The sequence below is a fragment of the Marmota marmota genome, unplaced genomic scaffold (assembly GCF_001458135.2).
Source record: "Marmota marmota marmota unplaced genomic scaffold, marMar, whole genome shotgun sequence".
NCBI classification, from domain to species: domain Eukaryota; kingdom Metazoa; phylum Chordata; class Mammalia; order Rodentia; family Sciuridae; genus Marmota; species Marmota marmota.
In genome coordinates this window covers 5,611,513-5,639,055 of record NW_026000037.1, presented here as the reverse complement: position 1 = coordinate 5,639,055, position 27,543 = coordinate 5,611,513, and the positions used below count along the sequence as shown (strand labels likewise).

Sequence of the window (27,543 nt, the reverse complement as noted above, 5' to 3'; positions counted from 1 at the left end):
ATTATGGTAAAGTAAATGCTTTCAGAGATTCTCATTTTGTAAAACCAGATGCTGGGGCAAAACTCTTGCTGAATTGCTTGCATGCAAGAAAACAGAGGTTCCCAAGGGCCTCTCCCACATTCTTCCAACATTCCCTTTCACTGCAAAGCCTTAGAAGTACTGAATTCAGGGCAATAGGCCACAGCAGGGTTGTCCTGAGGACTGATGTCCACAGGAGCTTTAATCAAAACACTGAGCCCTGGGCTTGCAGCAAGGTAGATGAGCTGAGCTGAGGACCACGACTTTAAGCAGAGACCTCAAGGAAGGCTGAAGTGCTCGAGGCTGGTGGCAGAAGCCTAAGAAGCAAGTTCTCCCTGAAGGAAAGTATTCCCACTTTAGAACCACAGGATTCACAAGATAAAAGCGAGCAGTAAGTTTAGACAAAGATCCTCAAAGATGTAAGGTTTGGATCCTAATGTTTACCGTTAATGGTTGAATCCTAATGTCTCCCAAAGATCCATAATACCAGCCTGTGGCATTACTGTAGGGTGGCAAAACCTTGAATCATGAAGAAGTTAAAAAACTTGACAAGAACAATAATGAGCAATGAGATTACATCAGTAATAAAAAGTATATCATCAAAGAAACGTCCAGGACTTGATGGCTCACAAGTGAATTCTACCAACTTTTTATTGAAGAATACTATGTTTTTCTTAAAAAGAAAAAAATGAAGAGGCGGGTCCTTCCAAACTCATCCTATGAGGCCAGCATTACCCTGATAACTAAAAACACAAGGAAAAATAAGAAGAAAACTATAGGCCAAAAAACATTTAAATATAAGATTCAAAGCTATGAAACTACTAAGAGAAAACAGGAGAAATGTCTTGGAACATTAGGCTGAGCCAAGATTTTTTAATTTTTTTTTTTAAACACGGCCCCAAACAAAAGACAAAGAAAGCAAAAATTGACAAATGGAACTACATCAAACTAATAAGCTTCTGCACAGCAAAGGAAACCATCAACACGACTATGAGACAACCTATAGGATGGAAGAAAAGATCTGCAAACTAAACATCTGACAAGGGGTTAATATCCAGAATCTATAAGGACTCAATTTACTAGCAAAAGACAGAAAAAAAGCCCCCAAAAATGTGTTCAAGAAACACTGAGAAATGAATTTTAAAAATATAAGCCAGGCATGTTGGCACATGCCTGTATCCCAGTGGGTCAGGAGGCTGAGGCAGGAGGATCATGAGTTCAAAGCCAGCCTCAGCCAACTTAGTGAGGCCCTGGGCAATTTAGCGAGACCCCGTCTTGAAATAAAAATATAAAAAAGGCTGGAGATGGAGCTCAATGATTAAGTGCCCCTGGGTTCAATCCCCGCTACATACATACGTGTGTGTGTGTGTGTGTGTGTGTGTGTATGTGTGTAAAAGACACCAAAACTATTTACAACCTATGAAAAAAATGTTAGCACTACCTGTACCCAGCAGGAAGGACAATGCCTGAAAAAGGCACCAGGAACTCTCTGGGGTGATGAAGATGCCCCATATCATAGGGAGTGTGATACTGCTTACACAAGTGCACAAATGTGTGGAAACTTCTGAAATTGCACACTTGAAATTGTTTAAATTTGTTATATATAAACAATTTCTCAATAAAGCTGACAAAAAAAAAATAAGTCCTTAGCTTCTAGAAGTACTGCAACAACACCTTCTCCCTTCACCTTTTCCTACAGCTTAAAATAACTGAATAGTCGATTCATTTTTATTTTAAAAACGTGTAGTGTGAGATATTCATATATACAGGAATATAAAGTATACAGTTTTAAATAATAATAATAAAACACAGTTAATTCCTTGTAGTTTCTTCTTCAAATAAAAAATGCTCATTTACTAGGAAGACGGTAAAAGGTCCTTCTCGCCCTGCTACATCCAAGTCACTCACCTCTTCCTTCGAGATCTCCGAGTCGAGCTGCAGTGTGAGGTACATGATGATGTGAGGCAAGTTCACCATATTCTGCGGGATGCTCCCAGCCTCTTCTCCCCACAGCAGTTTGACTAAATCATTTGTGTTAGACTGTGCCTTCTTCTTTCTTAGTTGGTGTGTTTCCTTTTTTACAGCATACGCATTTTCAAATGTCAGTTTCACCTTTAAAAATTAAAACAAGGTGCTGGTTTTCAACAAGGCAAAATTAGCTGCATTTTCCCCAAAGAAGGTGAGCTGCACACACGCTCGCGAGCGTGAGTTCACTGTGGCTAGATCACCCAGGCAAGGTCCTGATGGCAGGGCTGTGTGTTCTCTCGGCAGCTCCAGCTCCAGCTCCTAGTACAGGGCCTGGCACAAACAACCACAGGTGTTTATTGAGTGAGGAAGGATACAATGCTCTGCACAAACATCCCTTAACTTAAACTGAATCGGTGACCACACAAACATAAAGATTGTGAAAAAACAGAAATCAGACGCTGTGACAGTGCAGAGGGCCACAGCACACTGCAACTGCCGGAGGCCCAGCCACCTGAGGAGGAGGAGGGAAGGGATTCAGGATGGAAAGTGGCCTCCCACAGCCAGTCGGCTCTCCATTCAAACACGCTTCTCTCGGACATCCTTGGGGGTCTGTTAAAACAAAGGCTAAGAGGGTAAAAAGCCATCACCACGCTGGACCTTGGAACATGGCCCTATAAAGATTATCTGTCAATTTTATCAAGACACTTCATTTCGTGGCTTGTTATCCAGATTGCTAAGAATCCAGAATGTGGCCATTTTCGAGCTGTTAAAAGGTGGCTTCCACTCCTCGACGTTTCCTTGAAACGTTGGCCCAGGATAACCTTCTCATTTTGAGGACGCCCCAATGTGTATCTTGACTAAAAAGTCAATTGTGTGTAAGAAGGACATCATCACAAGCTATGTAAGTACAAGGTAAGTATCTATGGACATTCTAATGATGACAATCAATAAAGTTTAAAATTTAAACATCAAAGTCCAATAATATTTTTAAAATAAAGTTAAACTTTTAAAGGAAAAGGACAAATTCTTGTTTAAGAACAAAGAAAAAAACTAATCAATATTTAAAAGCAGATAAAATTGTTTGCAGTAAGGTATATTTGGGATAGAATATTTATTAATAAAGTAATAATTCCTATTTTAATAAATTTATTGCAAGAGATACCATTTTCAAAGTCAACCTAAAAAGGCATGATGAATTCTACCATTACACTCTCCTTTTTTAAAAATATTTGTTTAGTTATAGATGGACACAATACCTTTATTTTATTAATTTATTTTTATGTGGTGCTAAGGATCGAACCCAGTGCCTCACACACGCAATTATGAACACTCTACCACTGAGCCCCAGCCCCAGCCCCAGCCCCAGCCCTACAGTCACTCTTTTAAAAATGAGCTTTATATATTTTCATCAAAAATGTTAAGCACACTTTAAAAAAAAAAAAAAATCACTCGTAACCCTACCTGCTCACCTAACTGTTACTAGTATTACACCATAAATCTTTCTTGGTGAACAAAACCTTCCAAAATAAAAAGGACAGATGCTCCCATTTTGTTGGCTAGGAGTGACTGCTTATAGTTGTATCCAATTTTTCTTATCTGTAGCTCATGGTGGCATTTCAGAAGCACAAGATTTCTTTGTCTGCCTAAGTGGACTAAGTTAAACACACATCTCTTCTGAGTCTCAGGCGTTATTTTATAAACAAGTTGCTATAGTTTGGATTTGTTTGGGGGCGGGTGGGTGGCACCCTACCACTGAGCCGCACTGCTAGCTACATCACTAGCTCTTTAGTTTGGATCTTAAATATGCCCCAAAGGTCCATGTGGCTAAAGCCTTGGTCCCCGGCAGGGGAAAGAGTGGGCTCAGTAAGAGGTCTTTACATAATGGGGCATGCCCTCTAAGTGGTCTGTGGGAGCTGGTGCTTTCCTCTCTCTCTCTTTTGCTCCCTGCCATGACACAAGCAGTTTTACTCCATCACTCGCTGCCCCCTACTGCCATCTGGCACTCCCACAGAAGCCTAAAAGCAATAGGTTCACCTTTCCAATCATGAACTAGAATGTCTAAAACTGTGAGCCAAAATGAACCTTTTTTCTTTTTAAGTTGATTATCTCAGGTATTTGTAACAGTGATGTTAAGGTAACTAACACAGAAGTAGAAAATAAGAGACACTGGGTCTCAATTCATCCATATGTATATATTCAGAAAAAAGATGAAGTTATGAAGACCAGTAGTCAGTAGTGATTTTTATACTAAGTAGCAGGAGAGAAGTTCTTCATGAAATGTTTCTGAGGCATGATAGTCATGTTTCTTTACAAAACATTCAATGTAATTTTAAATGGAAAAGATCAACATTCACTAAATTTTTTGTTTTCTATAAACCTGATGTTAAAAAATAAACCTTCTGTATCTGAACATTATATTTAAAAAGGCCAAATAAAAAATTAGAATATTCCTGGGAAAAGATATTAAACAAACTGAACAAAAATATAAAAAAATTAGAGACCCCCAAGTGGGAACAATCAAGGGTTGTCTTTCAATGAAAATTAACACAGGCTGAAAAGATGCCACTTTAAATGGGTATAAAAAAGAATACTTGAAAAGAGCTGAAAAGAGTTGAAAAGATGCCACTTTAAATGGGTATAAAAAAGAATACTTGGGTGAGGTCTTGACCTCATGGGCTACAGGTCAGCACAGTATGGCCTGAGGGACTAGGTCCTGAAGGTGGCACCTCTCTAGTGGGGACAGCATCAACAGTGGTGAGCAGGAGGGAAGGGACAGAGAAGGCACAGGACTCGGAGCAGGGAGGGGTCTTCCCAGCTTAGTCCTGTGGAAGGAGGGTTAAAAGACAGCATGCATCTCACCAAAAATAACAAAAGGGAGTTCGTTGGTAGATTTAAAACTTCACTAATTTTGCTTCAGGCAGCAGCAACAGCCTGAAATGTAAGACTGGTTTGCTAACTTGGTTAAAATGACACATGTGCTTGAAAAGTCACTCTCCTGCTGTCGTTGGCAAACAATCTCACTTCTTTTCTGTGGTACAAGGACCTTTTCCCCTCACCATGACAAAAGCCAAACAAAACACAGATCAGTATTTTAAACTCCATAACATAAAAATAATTATACTTTAGAAAGACATTTAAAAGCTCACATGTAAAGTAGATTGTAAATGTAGAGAAACCTGGGTGCCTTCATAAAATGGTAAAGGTGAGACAGCCAAATTAAGAGTTAAGTGCTACATTTTAAAAGGGGTTGATTTATATAAATATTAAGAATGTGTTTTATGTGAAAAAACCTTTGTTAACTAACGTAAGTTAGGTTATTGGAACCTTTGCTTCTCCGCAGACTTTGGGCTGTGACATGGTCCTGGCACCTCCTGTCTCCTTATTTGTGCAGTTTGCCCTTCCCTCCTCCATCCCTCCAGCTGAGGTGAGGATGTGCCTTCCTCAGGTCCGACCACACCTCCTTACAACTCATGGCTGCCAAGGTCTCGCTGCTGAGCCACCCCCTCTCTCTTATTTCAGCCCACCCTCGTTAGAGTCCCCCAGCCTCTACCACGCAGACGGCAGATGCTCTCAGCTCTGGCCAGCGTCCTCTCTGCAGGAGACCAGGGAGGCTTCTGGGATATGAAATGCCCCACCTCCCATTCTGCGCTGTCTTTCTCATATCTGGGCTGCTCTCCACGTGTCTCATCCTCTCCCCAGGGCTAAAAAGGGGCAGATGCTTTCTATATTCCTTAGTCAAAATTCTCAAGGAACCAAATCTGATTGGCTCAGGAAATTATCTGTCCTCCACACTTTGATATTTTAAAACTTAAAAACTTTAAAACTTAATCCTTAAGTATGTATCTTCTAAGGTTATTATCCTGCATAATCACAATATAATTTATCACTTAAGAAATTTAGCATGTTCCCTAGTCCAAAAATCTTAAATCTAAAAATGCTCCAAAATTCCAGACATTTTGAGCACCAACAAAATGTTTCAAAAGTTCTGGGACCTTTAGGATATTCAGATTAAAGATGTTCAACTAGTAAAGTCTATGCAAATATTCCAAAATCTGAAAAAAAATTCAAATTGTGAAACACTTCTGGCCCCAGCATTTTTGACAAGAGGCACTCAACCTGCACCACTATCTAATAAAGTCCATGTTTCCCAAACTGTCCTAACACAGCTGCTCCTCACTACAATCCAGTCAGTCAGGGATCACCTACTGCATTTGGCTGAAGATCACCTGGTCTGACTTAGCCTAAGACAGTTCTCCAGATTTTTTTGCATTTCATGGTGTTAGCATTTGTGTATGTGTGGGTGTGGGAGGGGGAGGAATTAAATCCAGGGATTTGCACTTGCTCAACATGCTGTACCCCTAAGGTACACCCAACTCCATGATCTTAATGTTTTATTATTATTTTTTTAATCTTAATGTTTTTTAAACTGTTTTGGATATTTTAAAACTTGACTTTAAAAGAAATGATTGGGCTTTTGAACCTCATAAGTACATAGGCTTTGCCTCTGGATTTCCTTCTGGTATTCTGAATCTATTTACAACAACAGAAACTATTTAAAAAGCAAGCACAGAACAGTACAGTTGGAACTGGGCTCAAAGACTACCCTCTCAAATCCCCTGTGATCACACATGAGGAAACTGAAACCCAGAAGCATCTGGAAACTTGTTCTGGGTGAGGTTTTAAATGGAGGACTGACCTCCTTTCCCTTGGTAACTCTTCTTTCACACTGCTCTAAAAAAGTTTTCAGACCATCTTTTACTCTTTTTACGTTTAAAACATTATTCTTACACATTTCCAGATTTAAATGTTAGAAAGTTTCCTATGGCATTCCCTATAAACAAGCATTCTTCCTTTCTTAGTGCTTGAATAACTGTCTCACAAATGCCACAGATACAAACCGGGTAAAATGGCTTTTTTGGGACACATCCGTCTTAACCTGTCCTGACCCATGTTATGGTTTCAATATGAGGTATCCCCAAAAAGCTCATGTGTGAGGCAATGCAAGAAAGTTTAGAGGAAATGACTGGGTTATGAGAACCTGAACCTAATCAGAGCATTAACCCCCTGACAGGGAGTGAATGGTGGTAACTGTAGGTAGGTAGGGTGTGGCTGGAAGAGGGGTCAGTGGAGGGGCATGCCTGTCGGGTGTATATCTTGGTCCTGGTGAGCAGAGGTCTCTCTCTGCCTCTGGTGCCATGTCCTGAGCTGCTTTCCTCCAACTCATTCATTCACCGTGATGTGCCACCTCATCTCCAGCCTAGAGCACTGGAGTTGGCCATCTGTGGACTGAGATCTCTGAAAATGTGAGCACCAAATAAACTTTCCTCTTCTAAAATTGTTCTTGTCAGGTCTTTTGGTTACAGCAGTGAAAACGCTGACTAAAACACCCAGCAAGAACAAAGGGATCCAGACATCAAGACCTACACAGGTCAGTGTGAAATGGGAGGATCATGCTCTGGGGTCAGTTCGAGTTTCGGTTATTTATTCATAACCTTGGGTAAATCATTAGAACTCTAATATGCTTTTTCCTCACACTTAAAACAGTAATATGGATAACTAGAATCTTGTAGGTTTGTCACGGTTTATATCTTAAGTATCAGAAAACAGGTACCAGGAAGTGGGGTCATTGCTGTGACTACACTTGATGATGTCGCTCAGATGTCTTTGGAATTGGTTTACAGGAGAAATTTGGAAAAGTGTGAGAAGCAAGCTAGAGAAAACTTAAAGCACTGTAAGCAGAGCTTAGAGAGCAATTTTAGTGTGGGCTGAGAAGATCAAAATTCTAATAGAAATGTGAAAAGTAAAAGCCAGGCTCATCAGGTTTCAGATGGAAATGAGAGTCTATTGGGACTTGAACTAGAGGCCAATTGTGTTACATTCCTAGGGAAAAAAAAGCCTGTCTAGGTTTTATCCCTACACTGAGACTTTGTGGGAGGCTGAGTTTAAAGGTGATGGATTAATTAATCTGGTGGAGAAAATTTCAAGGCAGAACGGAATTCAGACTATGGCATGGGCATCACTGGTTAACTTTATCCAGCTTACAGGGAGAACTGAGAGCAAAAAACAGAACAGAAAGATCTGAAAACCTTGCAGTATGGCCAGAAAGGAGCATGTTTAAAGCTGCAGCCAAGGAGGGTGTGAGGATCAAGGTCATTAAAAAGAAGCCAAGTGCTTTGCTCATGGACGACTGAAAAGATGCCTGGAGAGCATCTCAGGAACTGGCACTACGGAGGGCTAAAGGGCACAAAAGTGCACACTCATCTCAAACACTTGCCTTTGAGAAGAAAGCCACGGGGCACCCCGCTCACACAGGGCCCCATAGGGAATGGTTTCCAGGCTGTTCAGCCAGCATAACACTCAGGGACTGCTGCAGCCATGGTTCAAGGGGCCCATGGAGAGGTCACGCAGGTGGCAGACCTTGCTGTTTTCCATGCGATGCTGAATTTGCAGGCATGCAGAGTGTAGGAGTTATGGAGTCATGGAGGTTTCCACCAAGATTTCAAAGGATATCCTGGGAGGTCAAGAGGTATGTGGAAGTGTTGGAATCTCTGCAAGTAGCCCCTGAAAGGACTATGCCCAGTAAGGCAGTGAGACTGAAGCTTAAGTTGTAATAGACCAGGAAGTTAGAGATCCCAGGAATGTGGTATGCCTTCCAAGGGAAGCTGCATGCAGCAAGCAGAATCAGCCCCAGAGAATGGCTGTGCCGGCTGCAGTCAGCAAGGCTGCAGGAGTGGTGCTGCCCAAGCCTCTGGAGTCTTCGAGGTACCACATATGACTCAGACGCCAGTCATGGAGCTACAGGATTTAATGTTTGCTCTGGTCCAATTCCTCCTCATTATTTTCTCACTCTTTCTTTTAGGAATAGGAATGGCTATCCTGTGCCACTGCAATTGTAAAATCTTTGAAGAGACTCACAGCTGAGTTTGCCTTGAGGCTCAGAGGAGACTTCAGACTTGGACTTTTGAGTAATGCCAGAATAGCTAAAACTTTGGGGACTCCTGAAGATGGACTAAGTGGATTTTGCATTGAGATGGACATGAGCCTTTGGGTCCAAGTATGGAATGCTATGGTTTGTATCTTAAATGTCTGCCAAAAGCCCATGTGTGCTGGGTGTGGTGGCGCACGCCTATAATCCCAGCAGCTTGGGAGGCTGAGGCAGGAAGATCACAGGTTCAAAGCCAGCTTCAGCAATGGTGAGGTGTTAAGCAACCCTGTTTATAAATAAAACACAAAATAGGACTGGGGATGTGGCTCAGTGGTCAAGTGCCCCTGAGTTAAATACCTGGTTCCAAAAAAAAAAAAAGCCCATATGCACGTCTATAGCACTATCTGAAGGTGGCAGAACTTTTAGGAGGTAGGGCCTGGGTGGAGGACGTGAGGTCACTGATGGGTATGCTTGAAAGGGAGACTGGGACTCTGGTTCCTTCCTCTCTGTTTTCTTAAATTATCATGAGATGAGAAACTTTGCTTCACAATCCATTCCCTGCCACGGTATTCTACTTCACAATAGGCCCCAAAACAAAGAGTCAAGTGACCTACTACAGACTGAAAGTATGAACCAAACAAATGTTTTCTCCTGTTAAGCTGATTTTCTCAGTTATTCAGTCACAGTGAGGGAAAGCCGAGAGGAAATGATATAAGCAAAGCACCTGACATATGGCTCACACCCAGGAACACTCATTCCTTCCCTATCCCACTCCTGTCTCCAGGAATTCCTAGTTTACATGGCCTTGGGGAAATGGCCGGTAGTGAAGAGCTTACAATTTACCCTCCCTTTAACATTAACAAAGAAGGAAAACTGTGGTCTGCTAATTAAATATGGTTTCTAGTTAAAGGGATTTAAACTATCTTTTACATAGTTATTAAAGATACATTGCCCTCAGCCAGGTGTGGTGGTGCACGGCTGTAATCCCAGCAGCTCAGGAGGCTGAGGCAGGAGGATTATGAGTTCAAAGCCAGCCTTAGCAAAAGTGATGCACTAAGCAACTCAGTGAGACCTTGTCTCTACATAAAATACAAAATAGGGCTAGGGATGTGGCTCAGTGGTTAAACGCTCCTAGGTTCAATCCCTGGTACCCCCTTCCAAAAAAAGATACATTGCCCTATATAGAGATGTTTGGTTTTGATAAAGACACAGTTATAATACCAATTTTTCCAGTAAAACAAATAAGTGTTTACATGTAGGAGGAAATACTAGAATGAAATACTTCAAAATATAAAAAATAGGTATCTTGACATAGTGGGTTTCTAAGTGATTTTTCCCTTACTATTTTGAATTTTCCAAAATTTCTATTATGAAAATTCCACTTTCATAATAAAAAGTTATATTTTTCTAAAATAATAAAAATATTTCAATAATACATAGCTATCATGGAATTATATCCTGAAGTTGTGTATCATCAAAAGGCGATGCTATGATGTAATACAGCATAGTCTACAATAAGCCTAACTAAGTCAGTTTTCCTTCATCTTCAAAACAATTGCTATTTCTTCATGTTGGCATCAGACATGGCACTTGAGAGCCATGTGGTGTAAAACATATGTCTTTAAACTCAGAACAATACATAATGCAGCAAGATGCTCATGGTATAAGAGGCAAACTGAACAAATAGATACCTACTGCATAGTCAATGAGGATGTATTAATTGTGGGTACAATTAATCAAAAATATTCAAATCATTACTTCTTTCCTTTTTTTTTTTGCCAAGTGTACATAAATGAATTTGTAATTGTTAATTAAATATAAAGTAATTCTGCATAAACATGATGTGGTTAAGCTCTGGCAATATTGGCAACCTACCTGCAACTGACACAGGCAAGGAAGAGGGGCCTCAGTCAGAGCTGACACAGGGACACTTTATTTGGGGGAACTCGCTCAGTCGTTACAATGTGACAGTTCTTCATTACTGATGGGTAGTTAGCTGCTGTCTCTCCCCCTAGTACCCTAGTACCTCCAACCGCCCAAGGACCTCCTTAGACCTAACCCCTTATCCTAGTCGCTGGTGTCGACCTGAGAGTCAATATCTCCAATGCACCCGATCTCCACCAATGTCTTCTAACCACTCCACTCGCTACTGTCATGGCTACCATGGTCATTTCAATACTTTCGCCTCACATTTCTAAAGAGCTGAATTTATAGAGCATCTGGGTAAGTCTGCACAAGTACCTGAAAGCACATGGGCGTTTAAGAGAAGGAAGCAGGCATGAGGGAAATCTTATAAGGAATTTCCTCACAGGCTTATTTCAGAATCTCAAAACACATACATGTAAGGTTCTGATCCCTCAAGGATTTTGTTCTTCTACCTAACCAATCCCCAAACCACTTAACCCTCTCACCGCCTGGTGGATCCTCTAACCTAGCTGAATACATTGTCTTCTCCACCTCCCAAGAAAGACGGAAAGTGAATGTCTGATCCTAATGAGAACAAAGAGTTCCTGAAAAGGAGGTACAGCACTTCCAAAATACATCTAATATCCTAAAATGCCATCTGTGATAAAAAATGTAAGTTTAGAATACTGAAGTGAGTTAGCATAAAATAAATTTATTTTTATCTACAAGGAGTAAAAAATAATTCATTAAGTAGTTTAACAAATTTTACCAAAAAATAGAAATTCAAAAAAATAGTATAATTTGTTCTTAGAATAAAACAGTATTAAAAATCTTTTTATAGCAATAGTGAATTTAATAAGTCAGAGAATAAAAAAATTCCATGACTATTGAAAATGGCTCTTCTAGGAACTAGAATGTCATCAGCACATATGTTAGTTATAATGGCAAGTTGGTAATTATGTTTTTATTATTGTTGCTGTTTTGCTTTATTTAGAATGAGTTTTATTTATAGCTATTTTTCTCCCTTTTCAGAACAATACCCCTAAGCTAAACATGTTACCAAGAACTACAATGTGTTAAATATCCAAGTATAAATGTAACTAATCCATTATATATGACAATTTTCAGAATCCTAAAAAAGAAAATGGTACAAGATACATTTCTACAACTCACTATAAGAAAATGAATGTCCAAACCTGCATAGGTCCAGGAATGCAAGACAGAACTCTCTCTATGTTCTCAGAGGTCACATCAACATCATTCACAGCAACAAGGACATCACCTATAAAGGGAATAACAATAAAAGATAGTTGTGTGAGCAAACAAAAACCAAAGAGATGCAGATCTGAAACATTAAAAAGTGGCTATCCTGACTTCATCAAAGTAAAATAGAAAACACTGTACACACACTCAGGGATTGTCCAAGATTGTACAGTGTCTGGGACAGAGTTAGTGCCCAAATCTACTCTTACTTACAAGGCCACCCAATATTGTGTCATAACTACATACAAGCTATGAATATTTATAGGGATAAACATTCCCATTCTTAGGACATATAAGATTTCTAGCATAAACAAGTACTACACTTAACAAAATTGAATCTAACCACTTAGTCCCAGAGTTTTAAAAAAAATTACTGAAATTTTAATTAAATCCATGTGGTAGGTTGTAACTCAATGTGCTCTGGCCTTTGTTGCTGTTACTGATGTGTCAACAAACATTTCTTTGCTTCAAAAGGTTCTGACTATATCAAAATATATGTATCAGTAAAAATCTGCTTTCCTTTAAATATATATGTCTTCAAATTTGATAATAAAGATTAAGGTTAGAATGAAAATTTACTTTCAGAACATATTTAAAGGTAATGTCAAAACACTAATAAGCTGTGTTGGTAGAAATATAAATACACCTATTATTTTTCCCATTATTCCAAAATATATCATTAGCAAATAGATCAAATAACTCACATGCATCCATTCATTTAGAAAGCATTTATTGAGAACCTACTATGGACAAGGTATAATCAGTGTGGAAAGAAATCAGAAAAAAACCAAAATGTCCACACTCCTGAAGCTATTCTTTGGGGAAGATGGGTAATAAACATGTACACAGGTAAAATAGTGTAGGTGGACAGTTCTCTATGGGTCTCACATTTCTGGACATTCTGCAAGCAAAGGCACTGAGTCTCTGTTCTGGACTATCTTTTCAAAGATGTTTATAGAACAAGCAGCCTGGATGACAGAGATAGTGCTTCCCTCTTGAGCAGAGGCTGAGTTCGTTCACTGTACAGTATATAAAAAGAATTTCTTGTCACTATCCCATTATTCATAAAATTATTCCTTACAAGAGGCTGGTGTTCCCCAAGTTCAAAGTTCCTCCACTTAATGCAAACTGCTACTAGGCATCACCTGGCCCTTGTTAGGGCTGAGAAGTAGAAGACAATGCTGACATTTTATGTACCACTGTTCCTCTCTTGCTTCCTGCCTCTCCTTGATGCTCTATCATACAGGAGGGTTGAGGGTAAAGTGAGTGGGACGAGCTCAGCTGTCTGTGAAGGTTTATGAAGACCTGCATTAGATGCTCAAGTGAATAACTCAGTTCAGAGTGCCAACCTTGGGTACCGAGTATGATGTGATGTATTGTGATGGTCAACCACTGCAGCACTTTGGGCAACCTGGGAATGGTTCTTAAAAAAATCCCTGCAGACCAAAATAAACTTCAAACTAAAAGCAACACACCCCTCTAGCTGCGTTGAAGTAAGAGATTATATCAATTATTTACAGCTGTATTTTTTTTTTTTAAAGAAAAGACATAGGGGCTGGGGATTTAGCTCAGTTGGTAAAGCACTGAGCTAAATCATGCACAAGGCCCTGGGTTCAATCCCCAGCACCACAAACATAAATAAATAAATAAATAAATAAATAAATAAGGCATGATAAACATTGAATGTTGATATATTCACTTTTAGACCAAAGTGGAGTTTTGGCATCTATAGACTATGCCATCCTCAGGACACTTAAGCCAGTGAGGCCCTTTTAAATTTGGTACTTCAAACTAAAAGACCACTGAGTGAAATCCCATGCAACTTATTTGGGGTGGGGGGGGTACCAGAGATTAAATTCAGGAGCACTTGACCACAGAGCCACATTCCCAGCCCTATTTTTTATTTTATTTAGAGACAGGGTCTTGCTGAGTTGCTTAGCACCTCACTCTTGCTGAGGCTGGCTTTGATCTCGTGATCCTCCTGCCTTAGCCTTCCAAGCAGCTGGGACTACCGGCATGTGCCACCAAGCCCAGACCATATGACTTTTTCCTCCCAACTCTAATGAATATATTTTGATAGTTGAGTGTTCTAAGGAGTAATTTCATGTAGAGCAAACCTCTCTAAAAATAGGAGACAAGGATCATCAGAAAGTTACAGGGAAATAAATTTAAAAAGCAAGTGAAGTGTAACTAATATTTTAAATGTTTAATAGAATGATTTCCCATTCTATAAAGGAAGAATTATGTTGACTTCTCATTCTCCCAGATATGTGTTTTCTTTTAGTTCTCCAGAGCACTTGTGTGAAGTGACTCACAAGGTGGGCTTCCTGGACACCGTCCATCACTGCAGCAGGCAGCACGCGTCCAGGGAAGCTTCCTCAACAACACACAGTGCTCACGTGTTCTGTTCCATTTCAAAGGCTAAACGGAAATGATCTGGGGATTATTAGTGGGTAGAAATCAGAAGAAAGTTTATGAAAGGATACGTTCAAGAATCAAATAAAATAGAAAATGTGAAATCAGTTAATCATAGTCTTAAATTAATTCCTCATTATAAATAAAGTTAACTATTTGGACAAACGTATTGATTTCTCAGCATGTTCTTAACAACTAATGTAATATGGAAGAGGCACAAATAGCTATGAAAAAATATATGCAAAGATTTGTTTACTGCTGTATTAAAACTATATATAAACTGAATATACAGCTTTAAGCAGCTTAAGAAATTACAATTTATTATATATTCCAAAATAGAAGATTTTTACATGCTTCCAATACAAAGACAGAAGGTATGTTTGATGTAATGGACATGCTAATTGCTCTGATTTGATCATTTTATATTGCTTGCATGTGTTGAAATACCACATTGTATCACATGAATAAGTTAATAAAGAAAGACACTATTTTGGGGAAAAAAAATGTTATACACAAATGTAGGGCAAAGAAAGCGTAATACATCAAAATGTTGCCTTTGGAGATGAGCTTTTTTCTTTTATGTTAACTTTACATTCTAAACTGTCTACAATGAACATATGTTATTGCTATTATAATGAAGAAAAAATTAAAGCTCATATTTTACTAAAAAAAAAAAAAAATCCTCCACTGTGGTGGGTGTAATGAACCCGGCTGCAAGATGTTCATGTTCTGATGCCTGAAATCTGGGAATATGTTAACTCACACAGCAAAAGGGACTTTGCAGACGTAATTAAATCAAGAGATTTGGAGATTATCCTGGATTATCTGAGAAGTCCTAATGTAATAACAGGGTCTTTTAGCAGAGGCAGAAGTGTCAGAGCAGAGAGACTGGAAGATGATATGCTGCTGGCTTTGAAGATGGGGGAAGGGATCACAAGACAAGGAGTGCAAGTACCTCAGAGAGCTGACCAAGAAAAGGGATTCGCATCTGGAGCCTCCAAAAGAAAATCAGCCTTGTGGACACTTAGATTTTAGTGTGGGAAGACCCATTTTTAGATCTGTATTTACAGAACTGCAAGATAATACATCTGTATTGTTTTAAAACACTGATTTGTGGTAATTTGCCATAATAGCAACAGAAAACGAATGTACCCATCTAACAAAACAAAGCAATTTTTGCTGAGTAGCAAGTAAGAGTCAGGGATCATGAATGGTCAAGAAGAAAGATATGATATTCACAGAACATTTGCAGCATAGTAGGGAAAAGTACATTAGTTTTGTTAGAAGGAGGCATTTATATACCAAAAGATTGGGAAATATGGATCTGTGGTAGTGGCTCAGTAGTAGAGCACTTGCCTAGCATATGTGAGGCACTATGTGCAATTCTCAGCCCCACATATAAATAAGTAAACAAAATAAAGGCCCATAAATGACTAAAAGAATTTTAAAAAAAAAGAAGTTGGGAAATGTGTGTGAAACAGCAAGGTAAATTTAATTATTTAAGCCAAATTTGACCTCAAGGAAAGAAGAATCTAGTTTTGAACAGTTACTATACTGCACTTTTATACATTCAGAAGTCAACATTTTCTACCAGTGTATTTACTAACACTGTATTTTATTGCTATGACTTTTAACATTTTAACTTCAACTCCTCATCCACAAAATATGGGCTCTAAACAAGAGAGAATTACAGGCCTCCCAACCTACCCTTATAGAAGTCCATGAATAATGGTAATTCACATATTGTAACTATCATTCAGAACATCTGATTAAAAATATCGTATTTCCTGAACAACATATTTCCTAATGAGAGTGGATAAGAAACTAATGCAAGACTTTGTTGTGTGTGTGTTTGTGGGGTTTTTTGGTGGCAATGGGGATTGACTCCAGGGCCTCACACATACAAAGCAAGTCTTCTACCACTGAGATACACTCCAGCCCTTCTTTAAAATTTTGAGACAGGGTTTCACTAAGTTGCCCAGGCTGGCCTTGAACAGAACTTGTAGCCTGCTGCCTCAGCCTCCCAAGTAGCACCACTCCACCATCATACCTAGCTTAGTGCAAAATTTTTATTCTCGTTAAGTTAAAAAATAATATCACAGAAAGGCTAGAGAAATTACAATAGTCCTAGCATTACAGCTATGATCATTTTTAAAAGTATACTTGTTCACCTAAATTAGGTATATGGATATTCATTCTTTTAAATCTCTCAAGTGATAAGAATTTATGTTAGTATACAGTTTATAGAATTACTGTTTTAAGTCATATCACATTAAAATCTTAGTAGAAATTTTTATGCTTTTAAGTTTTTAAAAAATTATTTTTAAATGCCTCAATAAACATTTTTATGTTTTATCTCCTTTTAAAAATCAGGGTCAACATTTAGGTCATCCTTTAATTCACAGATCATTTTAATTATGAACCTTCTGAACTCCTTCTCTGATATTTCATCAACTTTGCTGCCCATGGGTTCTGTTATTACAGTCACATCAATCAATGTTTATAGCAGCACAATTCACAATAGCTAAACTGTGGAACCAATCTAGATGCCCTTCAATAGATGAATGGATAAAGAAAATGTGGTGTATATATATACAATGGAGTATTACTCAGCAATAAGAGAGAATAAAATCATGGCATTTGCAGGTAAATGGATGGAATTAGAGAAGATAATGCTAAGTGAAGTTAGCCAATCCCTAAAAAACCAAATGCTGAATGTTTTCTTTGATAAAAGGAGGCTAATTCATAGTAGGGTAGGAAGAGGGAGCATGGGAGGAATAGACGAACTCTAGATAGGGCAGAGGGGTGGGAGGGGAAGGGAGGGAGCATAGGGTTAGAAATGATGGTGGAATGTGATGGACACTATCATCCAAAGCACATGTATGAAGACACAAATTGGTGTGAATATACTTTGTTCTGTTATTACAGTAAGCTGGTTTGTTTGGGGCACTTTCCTCCCTTGTTTTTTCATGTTGTCTGTGTGTTTTCCTCTCTTGCAGTGTGGATCTGAGATATTACAGTTTCTACTCTATATTCTTGTAGTACCCATGCAGATTGTCTGTACCTCACCTTGATGTTGGGTTTCTAGACCCTGCTGGTGTCCCTCAATGTATGCTACCACATCTAAAGGTGGGGGCAGCAATAGCTGAGGTAACTCAAGATAATTAGTTAAGGGGCCCCAAAATAGAAATGGGACTCTTGAGTCAACACTATTGGTCCAAATTTATGATATCATATTTGGGAAAAGCACCAATATTACTGGTACAAATTTATGCTAATCAGGTCTTAAAAAGAGACTAAACCACATAATTACAGTCAACTCATACTAGACACAGGCACCAGAAACATACACTGGAGAAAAGATAGCCTCTTCAACAAATGGTGCTGGGAAAACTGGAAATCCATATGCAGCAAAATGAAATTAAACACCTATCTCTCACCATGCACAAAACTCAACTCAAAATGGACCAAGGACTTAGAAATAATCCCAGAGACTCTGTGTCTAATAGAAGAAAAAGTAGGTCTTAATTTCCATCATGCAGGGTTAGACCCCAACTTCCTTAATAAGACTCCTGTGGCACAAGAGTCTTGTGTAAATGGGATAGACTCAACCTAAAAAGTTTCTTTTCAGCAAAAGAAACTATCTGTGAGGTGAATAGAGAGCCTACATCCTGGGAGCAAATCATTACCCCTCACAAATCAGATAGAGCCTAATCTCTAGGGTATATAGAGAACTCAAAAAGCTAAACACACACACACACGCAAAATTATCCAATCAACAAATGGGCCAAGGACCTGAACAGACACTTCTCAGAAGAGGATATACAATCAATCAACAAATTTTGAAAAAATGTTCATCATCACTAGCAATGAGAGAAATGCAAATCAAAACCATTCTAAGATTTCATCTCACTCCAGTCAGAATGGCAGCTATTATGAAGACAAACAACAATAGGTGTTAGCGAGGATGTGGGAGAAAAGGCACACTCATACAGTGTTGGTAGGGCTGCAAAAATTGATGCAGCCAATATGGAAAGCAGTATGGAGATTTCTTGGAAAATTGGGAATGGAATCACCAATTTGACCCAGCTATCCTTCTCCTCGGTCTATACCAAAGGACTTAAAAATAGCGTACTACATGGACACAGCCACATCAATGTTTATAGCAGCACAATTCATAATAGCTAAACTGTGGAGTGAACCTAGATGCCCTTCAGTAGATGAATGGATAAAGAAAATGTGGTGTATATATATACAATTAAATATTACTCAGCAATAAGAGGGAATAAAATCATGGCATTTGCAGGTAAATGGATGGAATTAGAGAAGATAATGCTAAGCGAAGTTAGCCGATCCCTAAAAAACCAAAGGCCTAATGTTTTCTTTGATATAAGGAGGCTAATTCATAGTGGGGTAGGAAGAGGGAGCATGGGAGGAATAGAAGAACTCTAGATAGGGCAGAGGGGTGGGAGGGGAAGGGAGGGGGCATAGGGTTAGAAAAGATGGTGGAATGTGATGGACACTATCATCCAAAGCACATGTATGAAGACACGAATTGGTGTGAATATACTTTGTATATAACTAGAAATATGAAAAATTGTGCTCTATATGTGTAGTAAGAGTTGTAATACATTCTGCTATCACATATAAATTTTTAAAAACCAATAACCTAATCAATAAATGGGCTAAGTAAATGAGCAGACACTTCACAGAAGATATACAATCGATCAGCAAATTTATGAAAAAAAATGTTCAACTCTAGCAGTCAGAAAAATGAAAATTAAAACTAAGATTTCATCTTATTCTAGTAAAATGGCAATTATCAAAAAAAATCAAGCAACAATAAGTGCTGGGAGGTTGTAGGGGGAAAAGTACACTGATTCATTCATTGCCTTTGGGATTGCAAATGGTACAAACACTTTAGAAAGCAGTATTGAGATACCTTGGAAAACTTAGAATGGAACCACCATTTGACACAGTCTATACCCAAAGGACAAAGCACACTACAGTGATGTAGCCACCTTAATGTTTATAGCAGCTCAATTCACAGTAGCTAAACTGTGGAAACAGCCTAGATGCCCTTCAATAGATGAATGGATAGAGAAACTATTCAGCCTTAAAGAAGAATGAAATTATGGCAATTACGGGTAAGTGGACAGAATTGGAAAATATCAGGCTAAGCAAAGTAAGCCAATCTCAAAAAAACAAATGTTTTCTCTGACAAGTGGATGCTGATCCATAATGGGTAGGGGGCAAGGGAAGAAAGGAGGAACTCTGGATTGAGCAGAGGAGAAGGAAAGGAGGGAGGGGAGAGAGGCGGGGAGGCGAGGGCAGGAGGAATGTATTGGGGGGAATCTTGGCCTTCTGTAGAAGTAAAAAAACTAACCTGAGAAAATCCCATTATTTTACAAGAAAGAAATTTGAGCACTAACAGCATACAAGTGGACATTAGCTCCCACTCTGGTTATCAACTGCTGCATTACAAACCATCTGGAACATTCAGTGGCTTGAAACGAGCACATTAATTTGTTATCTGTTCTGGCTCTGGGCTCAACTAAGGTTCCCACAAGAGGCTCCTCACACATTTACAGCCAGGTGGGGCTGGGGCCGGAGTCGTCCTGGAAGCTTCTCCACTCAGGTCTGATGGGTGGGACCTCAGCTAGGCTGTCAGTCAGATCACCACTCCTGGCTTCTCCATTTGGCCTGGCCTTCTCACAGAATGGTGACCGGGTTCCAAGAACAAGTGTCCCCAAAAGAACCAGGCAGAAGCAGTATCACCTTTTATGACCCAACCTGGTAAGTCACACAGCATCACTTAATCTGTAGTTATAGGCCCACCCAGACTTGAGGCCACGGATGTAATTCTCCCTAGGAAATATGGATATCACGGTGTGAGAAGACTACATGGAGATGCTGTTGCTGCCACTCTGGAACACACACTTTGCCCTGAGGTTCTTCTTACACGATTCTGGAGGACCCTCTGTGTAAAGAGTTATCACAATGTGTGAAACTCTCTGCCTCTTTGTGATCCATCCCTTCCAGTAGAATATGAGCTCCTTTATAAGAGTATCAGGTTGTGACAGCAATCTTTGCATTCTTGGCACTTAGTAGAAGCTCAAAAAATGTTTAATTTGTTGAATCTATGAATAAAAAACTGAAATTCAGACTTCAAATCAGACATACTTAACTTAAAAATGTTTCTGAAGTATCTGAAAAATCTCTGTCTAATCTCTTAAGCTGGGTCAACTTAAAAGACTGTCAGGTTCTAGAACTATTATAATTTTAAGTTTCATTAATAATACAGACTTCATCTTTTTTAATGCATGTTAAAATTTTTCAATACCTTTATTTAATTTAATGTTCTGCTGAGGATCAAACCCAATGCCTCACATGTGCTAGGCAAGCGCTCTACCACTGAGTTATAAACCCAGCCCCAATAATACTGACCTTATCTTTAATTAATAAGATTGCTACTAGCCAGGAGTAGTGGCACATGCCTATAATTCCAGCAGTGCAGGAGGATCACTAATTCAAAGCCAGCTCAGCAAATTAGTGAGGCCCTAAGCAACTCAATGATACCCTGTCTCTAAATAAAAAATAAAAAGGACTGGGATGTGCTCAGTGATTAAGCACCTCTGGGTTCAACTGCTGGTACCAAAAAGAAAGAAAGAAAGATTGCTACTAATTCAAACATTATATGCAACACCTTAAAATCTGTCAGCAACACAGAATGCTCGTCTTAATGCATATTCAGAATAACTTGAGGACTTAAGCTTTTCCTCAAAAGCAGTGGAGTATTTTATGACAAGCACCCTTAAAAGGAAATTTATGTGTAATACTACTGTTGCTAAGTATGCCAAATGAAACAGTTTAAGTGTAGTTTAAGTCCAAGAACTTAGTGTACTCAAGTGCAAACATACAATTTAAAGGTATTTTTATTCATAAATTATAGATTTTTACATCATGCTATTGGATGCAGCCATTCAAGCCTAAATTATCACCATACAATCAACTTATTTTCTTTTTCTTGTCAGCAAATATAACCAAGCTTAAATAAAATTACATAATCAAAACTTTAAAATTAGGCTATCGCCTGGCCTGAACAAGGAGCACATGTATTCAACACACTGAACCGCTTATTTTAAGAACACTGTGCCTTGTGGTACACCAACTGCAACAATTTCTCTACCACAGAGAAATAATCAGTGGATCACTCATCAGCCCTTAATCTGTGAGACCCTCTATAACAGTTTCTTTAATCACAGCTCTCACAAGGCATTATCACTAATCATGAATCTTGCAAACAACACCGACGTTCATCAGTGACACTTACCAACTACTATCTGACCACTCTTCATAGCAGACCCTCCTGGCGACAGGCCGTGGACCACAAGCCTCTCTCCATCGCCCTGCTTCCCACTTCTCCTCCAGCTCCACTTGGTCTGGTGGATAATTCCAACCAGCACTTCTAGAAGTCTGAGCTGTTCTTTGGCTTTTGTGACGGTGAGCTTTTTGGGATTCACATAAACATTCACATCTTTGTACTGCTGTTGGATAATGACTCCTGTCTTCTGATTGGACTGATGCTTTAGAATGGATACTGGCCCATTATCACTGCTATTTTTTTTATTGTTGCGCTTGGGTAAAAGTCTTTTACTTTTTAAAATTTTGGTAAATCGCTTGAGTTTGGGTTCACACTTTTTTCTTTCTTTGTAGTCATCCTCTTCAATGATAATCTCATTTTCACTGAACCTGACGCGGTTCACAGTTGGTGTCTCAGGAAGGAGGCTCTCCTCTTCACCCTCACTCAACTCCAAGTACAGCAGTTCTCCATTTTTCTGCACACTGTCCAGCCACTCAGGCTCCAGATCACTAGGAAACAGAGAAAAGATAATCTGGATGCAGCCCAACATAAGAAACAGTGTCACCCTCCTAGAGGATGAGAATAGGTGTGGGATGTGGGAGGGGTGAATTTCATTTATTTCAAATTCTTCCGAATATTTCTAATTTACTGAGCATTAACACTATTTCCTGTAGAATGATTTTTGTAGAGTCTTGAAGAATAGGAGTTGGAGGAGAAGGAATTAAGAAGGTGCAGTGATAGGAAAGAAAACCCATATTTTAAAAAAAGAGATGGTCCTTTTGAAAAACCTACAGGATTTTTTAAAATAAATTAATTCAATTACTACATGGTTATTATTTGCTTTAGACAACAACCACACTGGACAATAATTTACTATTAGAATTTGTACTTGAAAATATTCTACATGCATAGAAGTTGTTAGCATGGCTATTAGGGGAAAATGAAAGCATACCTGCATTCATAGGTCATTTACACAAACATTTTTGAAAATTCATTTATGGACAGGAAGATGGCAAAAGTGAGCTAGGCAGCAAGTTCTGTCTCCTTACAAGGAGATGGCAAAGGAAAAGCAGAATTGAGAGGTGAGCAACAAAATAAATGTTTTTAATATTAACCTATAGAAAATTATAGATTATCCAATTACTGGAATCACTGTTAATTTTCTGAGAATTTAATATTCTGATAATTTCTTAACAAACCAACAATTTCAGTCCATTATGTTCAATTGTCACATATATAGGACAGCTATAAAAAACTTAAATTGAAAAACAAATATGCCACTTATGGACACTTTAAAATAAATAATGTTTTTAACGTTATTTAAAAAAAAAATAGACTCAATATTACAAAGTCTGAGACATGGAAGATAGATTACCAGAGAAGAAAACAAACTCAGAGTCCCCTAACCCCAAAACTGAACCTGGGGAGGGAAGGGGGCACAGATAATCTCTTAAACTCACCCACTTAAAAACATTTTGGAAAGACAGACAAAATTTAACGTGTGACGGTAACCAACCAAAGGCTCCTGAAGACAGAGCAAAGAGTTGAAAGCCAAAGTGTGAAAAGAAAACTGAGCTGTGGGTCCACAGTCATCCTGTGGAGCCCTCAGCTGACCATTCACCCCCTTAAATCAGACAGCTGCTAATCAAACCGGAGGGCAGTCTCCTACCTTGGGACCTTTTAATGATCTGGCCAGAAAGAACTTGCAGGAAGACCACTCCCAGTCAAAATTCACTGAGCCTCTCCCCCCCCCCCCNNGACTACAAAATGAAAGAGCCCCCGCCCCACGAACGAGGGAACAACGAGGCTGGTGGGGACCTGTGGCAGGAGCTGTGCCTAACGCCACTCAGCCTGTAAGCCCCGGCCAGGGCAGAAGCTCCTGACTACTCCCCTGAGACACAGAGAAACAAAGCAGTTTAGCCCCCAGCAGAGGAAAGGTCACCAGGCCCTGTCCACTGACGTTGGGGGAGGCACCAGGGGAAGCTTAGGGACAGGACCCAGGGTGGTGGGGCCGATGGGGGAAGCTGCCTTGTCGTGTCCTGCATGACAGTTTATCCAGGGCTACATGAACCGGCTGATGAGGGGATTAGGAAGAAGACAGACAGACCAAAGTGGAGACAAGGCCAGGGCGCGGAGGTCCAGCCTGCCTCTGGTGGAGGGAGATGACCACGAGCAAGCTCAGTGCATCCACTACACAGGTTTGAACATCAGAAGGACGCATCGGGAGAAAGCTTCTTCAAGATAAACAGAGCAGAAGCTGAGGGTAAGAGCAGCCCAATTAGGGATCACTGGCTCAAGCCTATGATTCTCTCTCTACCTGTGGGCAGTAGGTGTTTGAACCCAAGATTGTGAACTAACAAAATTCTTTGGCTAGCAAGGGGTTTTCCTTTGAACAGGGCATCGCCATACAACTGGGCAGTTTTCTCAGAATCTTTGTACCAAGAAAGTCTCAAGAGAAACATCACCTCTGTCTCTGGGCAGTTCAATGACTCATAATTCATTCACCACTCCCAAAATTGCCTGAGGTGGAAAATTACCAGAGCCTTCACAGAAAGAAGAGGCTGCCCCCAGCCTTAAGTGGCACACTGCCTGACCCATGATCACAAATGAAAACTGAGAAGGCATTGTTGGGCATTTGTGGACCTTGCATCAGACTTAGTAAATAGAGGGAATCAACACCCACCATTCACAACCGGGGGCAATGGAAACGAGAGTCCAGGTGAACCACCTGACACCCTTCACTGCAGTATCTCACAGAGTGGCCAGCCAGAGGAGTATCCGTGCACCACAGAACACATGCAGAAAACCCACAACCAGAGTTCCTGTGCTCACGGCTACCAGGATCTTCCCTACCATGAAAAGGATTCTATAGAGAGGAGCAGATACACGATGACCCACAGCAAACACAGGGCGCATGAGAGCCTGCATCCTGAACTATGCCACACAATAGAAACAGCCAACTCACAACAGTGCGCCCTCCAAGCATTCAGCTGCAGGCCTCTTGGTTGACAAACCAGAAGCTGCTGTTGGAGGCTCATAAAAACTAGGGACATGGCTCCTGTGGCCCTGCAACTTGTGAGAGATCCAGAACCAAAAACTGATGGACATCTGCTAAATGTCCAAACCTCAACGAAATCCAAACCAAAATTTAACAAGAATTTTCTTCACTTGACATGGTTTATTCCTCCCCCTTTTAGCCCTCATTTAAGGTAAGTTTATTAAATTTACCAACTAATTACTGACTTATTCCAAAGATTATTATAGGTTTACACCTGAACTTGAGTAAGTGTGGAGAACAACAGCAGTAAGTTTTTGTTTCTTTTAAGGTTGAATATAAATAACAAGGCTTTGCTCTACAGTGATTATAGTCTACAGGGCTCAGTAGCATTTCTTAAAGTAGTGCTGATATTGAGATCACAACTTAAAATATCATTAGCTAGACATTCACCCAAACCAGGGCTCTTAAGAGAAAGAAGCTCACAAAGTAGTTCTTCGCTTAGAAGAAGTGAGAACTATACTGATGGATAGGTAGACATCAAACAATATGAAAAGCAAGGAGCCAAACCATCCCAAACAGTCCACAATGCTTGAACAACAGACTTCATTGACACTACAGTAGAGGGAATGCCAGAGAAGGAATTTAGAAAGTTCACAGTTAAAATGTTCTATGAGCTAAAAGAAATGTAAGAAGTGAAATCACAGAAAATATAGGAAGCAAAAGATCACTTCAATAAAGAGATAGATTCTGAAAAAGAACCAAACAAAAATCCTGGAAATAAAAGAATCAATAAACTAAATTAAAAATTCAGTGGAATGCACCACCAATAGATTAGACCACTTTGAAGACAGATTTTTAATCCTCAAAGACAAAGTACATAATCTTCAAAATAAAGCTGACCATAAAGAAAAGATGTTAAGACACCATGAACAGAATAGTCAAGAAATTTGTGATAACATCAAGAGGACAAATTTTAGAATCATTGGGGTAGATGAAGGCTCTAAAATACAAGCTAAAGGGATATACAATCTTTTTAATGAAATAGTATAAGAAAAATTTAAGAATGAGATGGAAATTAAAATAAAAGAGGCATACAGAACTCTCAATATACAAAATCACAATAGTTCCACTCCAAAACACAATATTATGAAAATGTCTAACATATAAAATAAACATAAAATTTTTAAAGCTTCAGGAGAAAAATGGTTGGTCACACTGAAAGGTAAACCAATCCAGATTTCGAATGATTTCTCAACCCAGACCCTAAAGCCAGAAGGGCTTCTGATAATACACATGAAGCACTGAAAGAAAATGTGTGCCAACCAAGAATACTATATAAAGCAAAAATTAAACTTCAGAATTGAAGAAGAGATAAAAACTTCCATGATAAATGAAAGCTAAAATAATTCATAACTAGAAAGCCTATATTATAAAACATATTCACAAAAATATTTCATGAAGAAGAAATGAAAAAATAAAAATAAAAACCAGCATAGGGAGGAATTACATTAGAAAAGTCAATCAAAAAATAATGAAGTCCAATTTTAACATCAGAAATGAATGAAAAATGGCAGAAAATAAAACTCACCTTTTGATAATAACATTAAATATAAATGATCTAAACTCTTTAATCAAAAAATACAGGTTCACAGACTGGATTGAAAAACAAGACTCAACAAAAGCTGTCTGCAAGAAACTCACCCCACAGGCAAGACATCCACAGACTGAAGGTGAAAGGAGGGAAAAACATACAATTCACCTGGGACTCACTTTATCTGTATTCTTATATCAGATAAAGTGGACCTGAAGCGAAGACTAATCAAAAGAGACAAAAAAGGTCACTTTATACTTCTTACAGGAATCATACATCAACAAGATATATTGATTGTAAATACTTATGTCCCAAACAACTAAGCATCTACGTTCATCAAATAAATCTTTTTTTAATATTTATTTTTTAGTTGTAGTTGCACACAACATCTTCATTCCATTTATTGATTTTTACGTGGTGCTGAGGATCGAACCCATTCCATTTATTGATTTTTATGTGGTGCTGAGGATCGAACCCAGGCCTCGAACATTCTAGGCGAGCGCTGTACCACTGAGCCACAACTCCAGCCCCAAATAAACCCTTCTTAACATTAAGAATCAAATAGACAACAATACAATAATAGTAAGTGACTTCAACATGTCTCTTTCCCCAATGGATAGATCATCCAAACAAAAACTAAGCTAAAATTCTACAGAACTAAAAAAAATACAATTAATAATATGGACCTAACAGATATCTATAGAGTATTTTATCCACCAATGACTGAATTCACTTTCTTCTCAGCAGCATCTAGAACAGTTTCCAAAATACACTGCATTTGAGGTCACAAAGCAAATGCTGGCAAACACAATAAAACAGAGATAATACCTTGCATTCTATCAGAAATGAAATTAGAAATAAATAAGATAAAAAACAGAAACCACTCTAACATCTGGAGATTAAATAATATACTTTTAAATAATGAATGGATAACAGAAGAAATCAAGGGAGAAATTAAAATAAAATTTTAGAGGTAAATGAGAATAGTGATACAACATTTCAAAATCTCTGGGCAGTATGAAGGCAGTTCTGCCTAAGAGGGAAATTCACAGCATTGAGCTCACACACTGAAAGAATAGAAAGATACCAAATAAATA

At 39.0% G+C, this 27,543-nt stretch overlaps 1 protein-coding gene across 5 annotated transcripts in view; it reads right to left on the bottom strand.

Annotated features, from left to right (window-relative positions):
• Intu (inturned planar cell polarity protein) overlaps positions 1-27,543 on the bottom strand; it is a 97,909-nt gene that overhangs the window by 49,411 nt on the left and 20,955 nt on the right. For all 5 annotated transcript variants that reach the window (XM_048812036.1, XM_048812033.1, XM_048812035.1 and 2 more), the window contains exons 2-4: positions 21,828-22,366; positions 12,013-12,098; positions 1,927-2,130 (exon numbers count right to left, since the gene is read on the bottom strand). In XM_048812036.1, the coding sequence (XP_048667993.1) occupies positions 1,927-2,130; positions 12,013-12,098; positions 21,828-22,366 (829 nt within the window). The remainder of the gene's footprint in view (positions 1-1,926; positions 2,131-12,012; positions 12,099-21,827; positions 22,367-27,543) is intronic.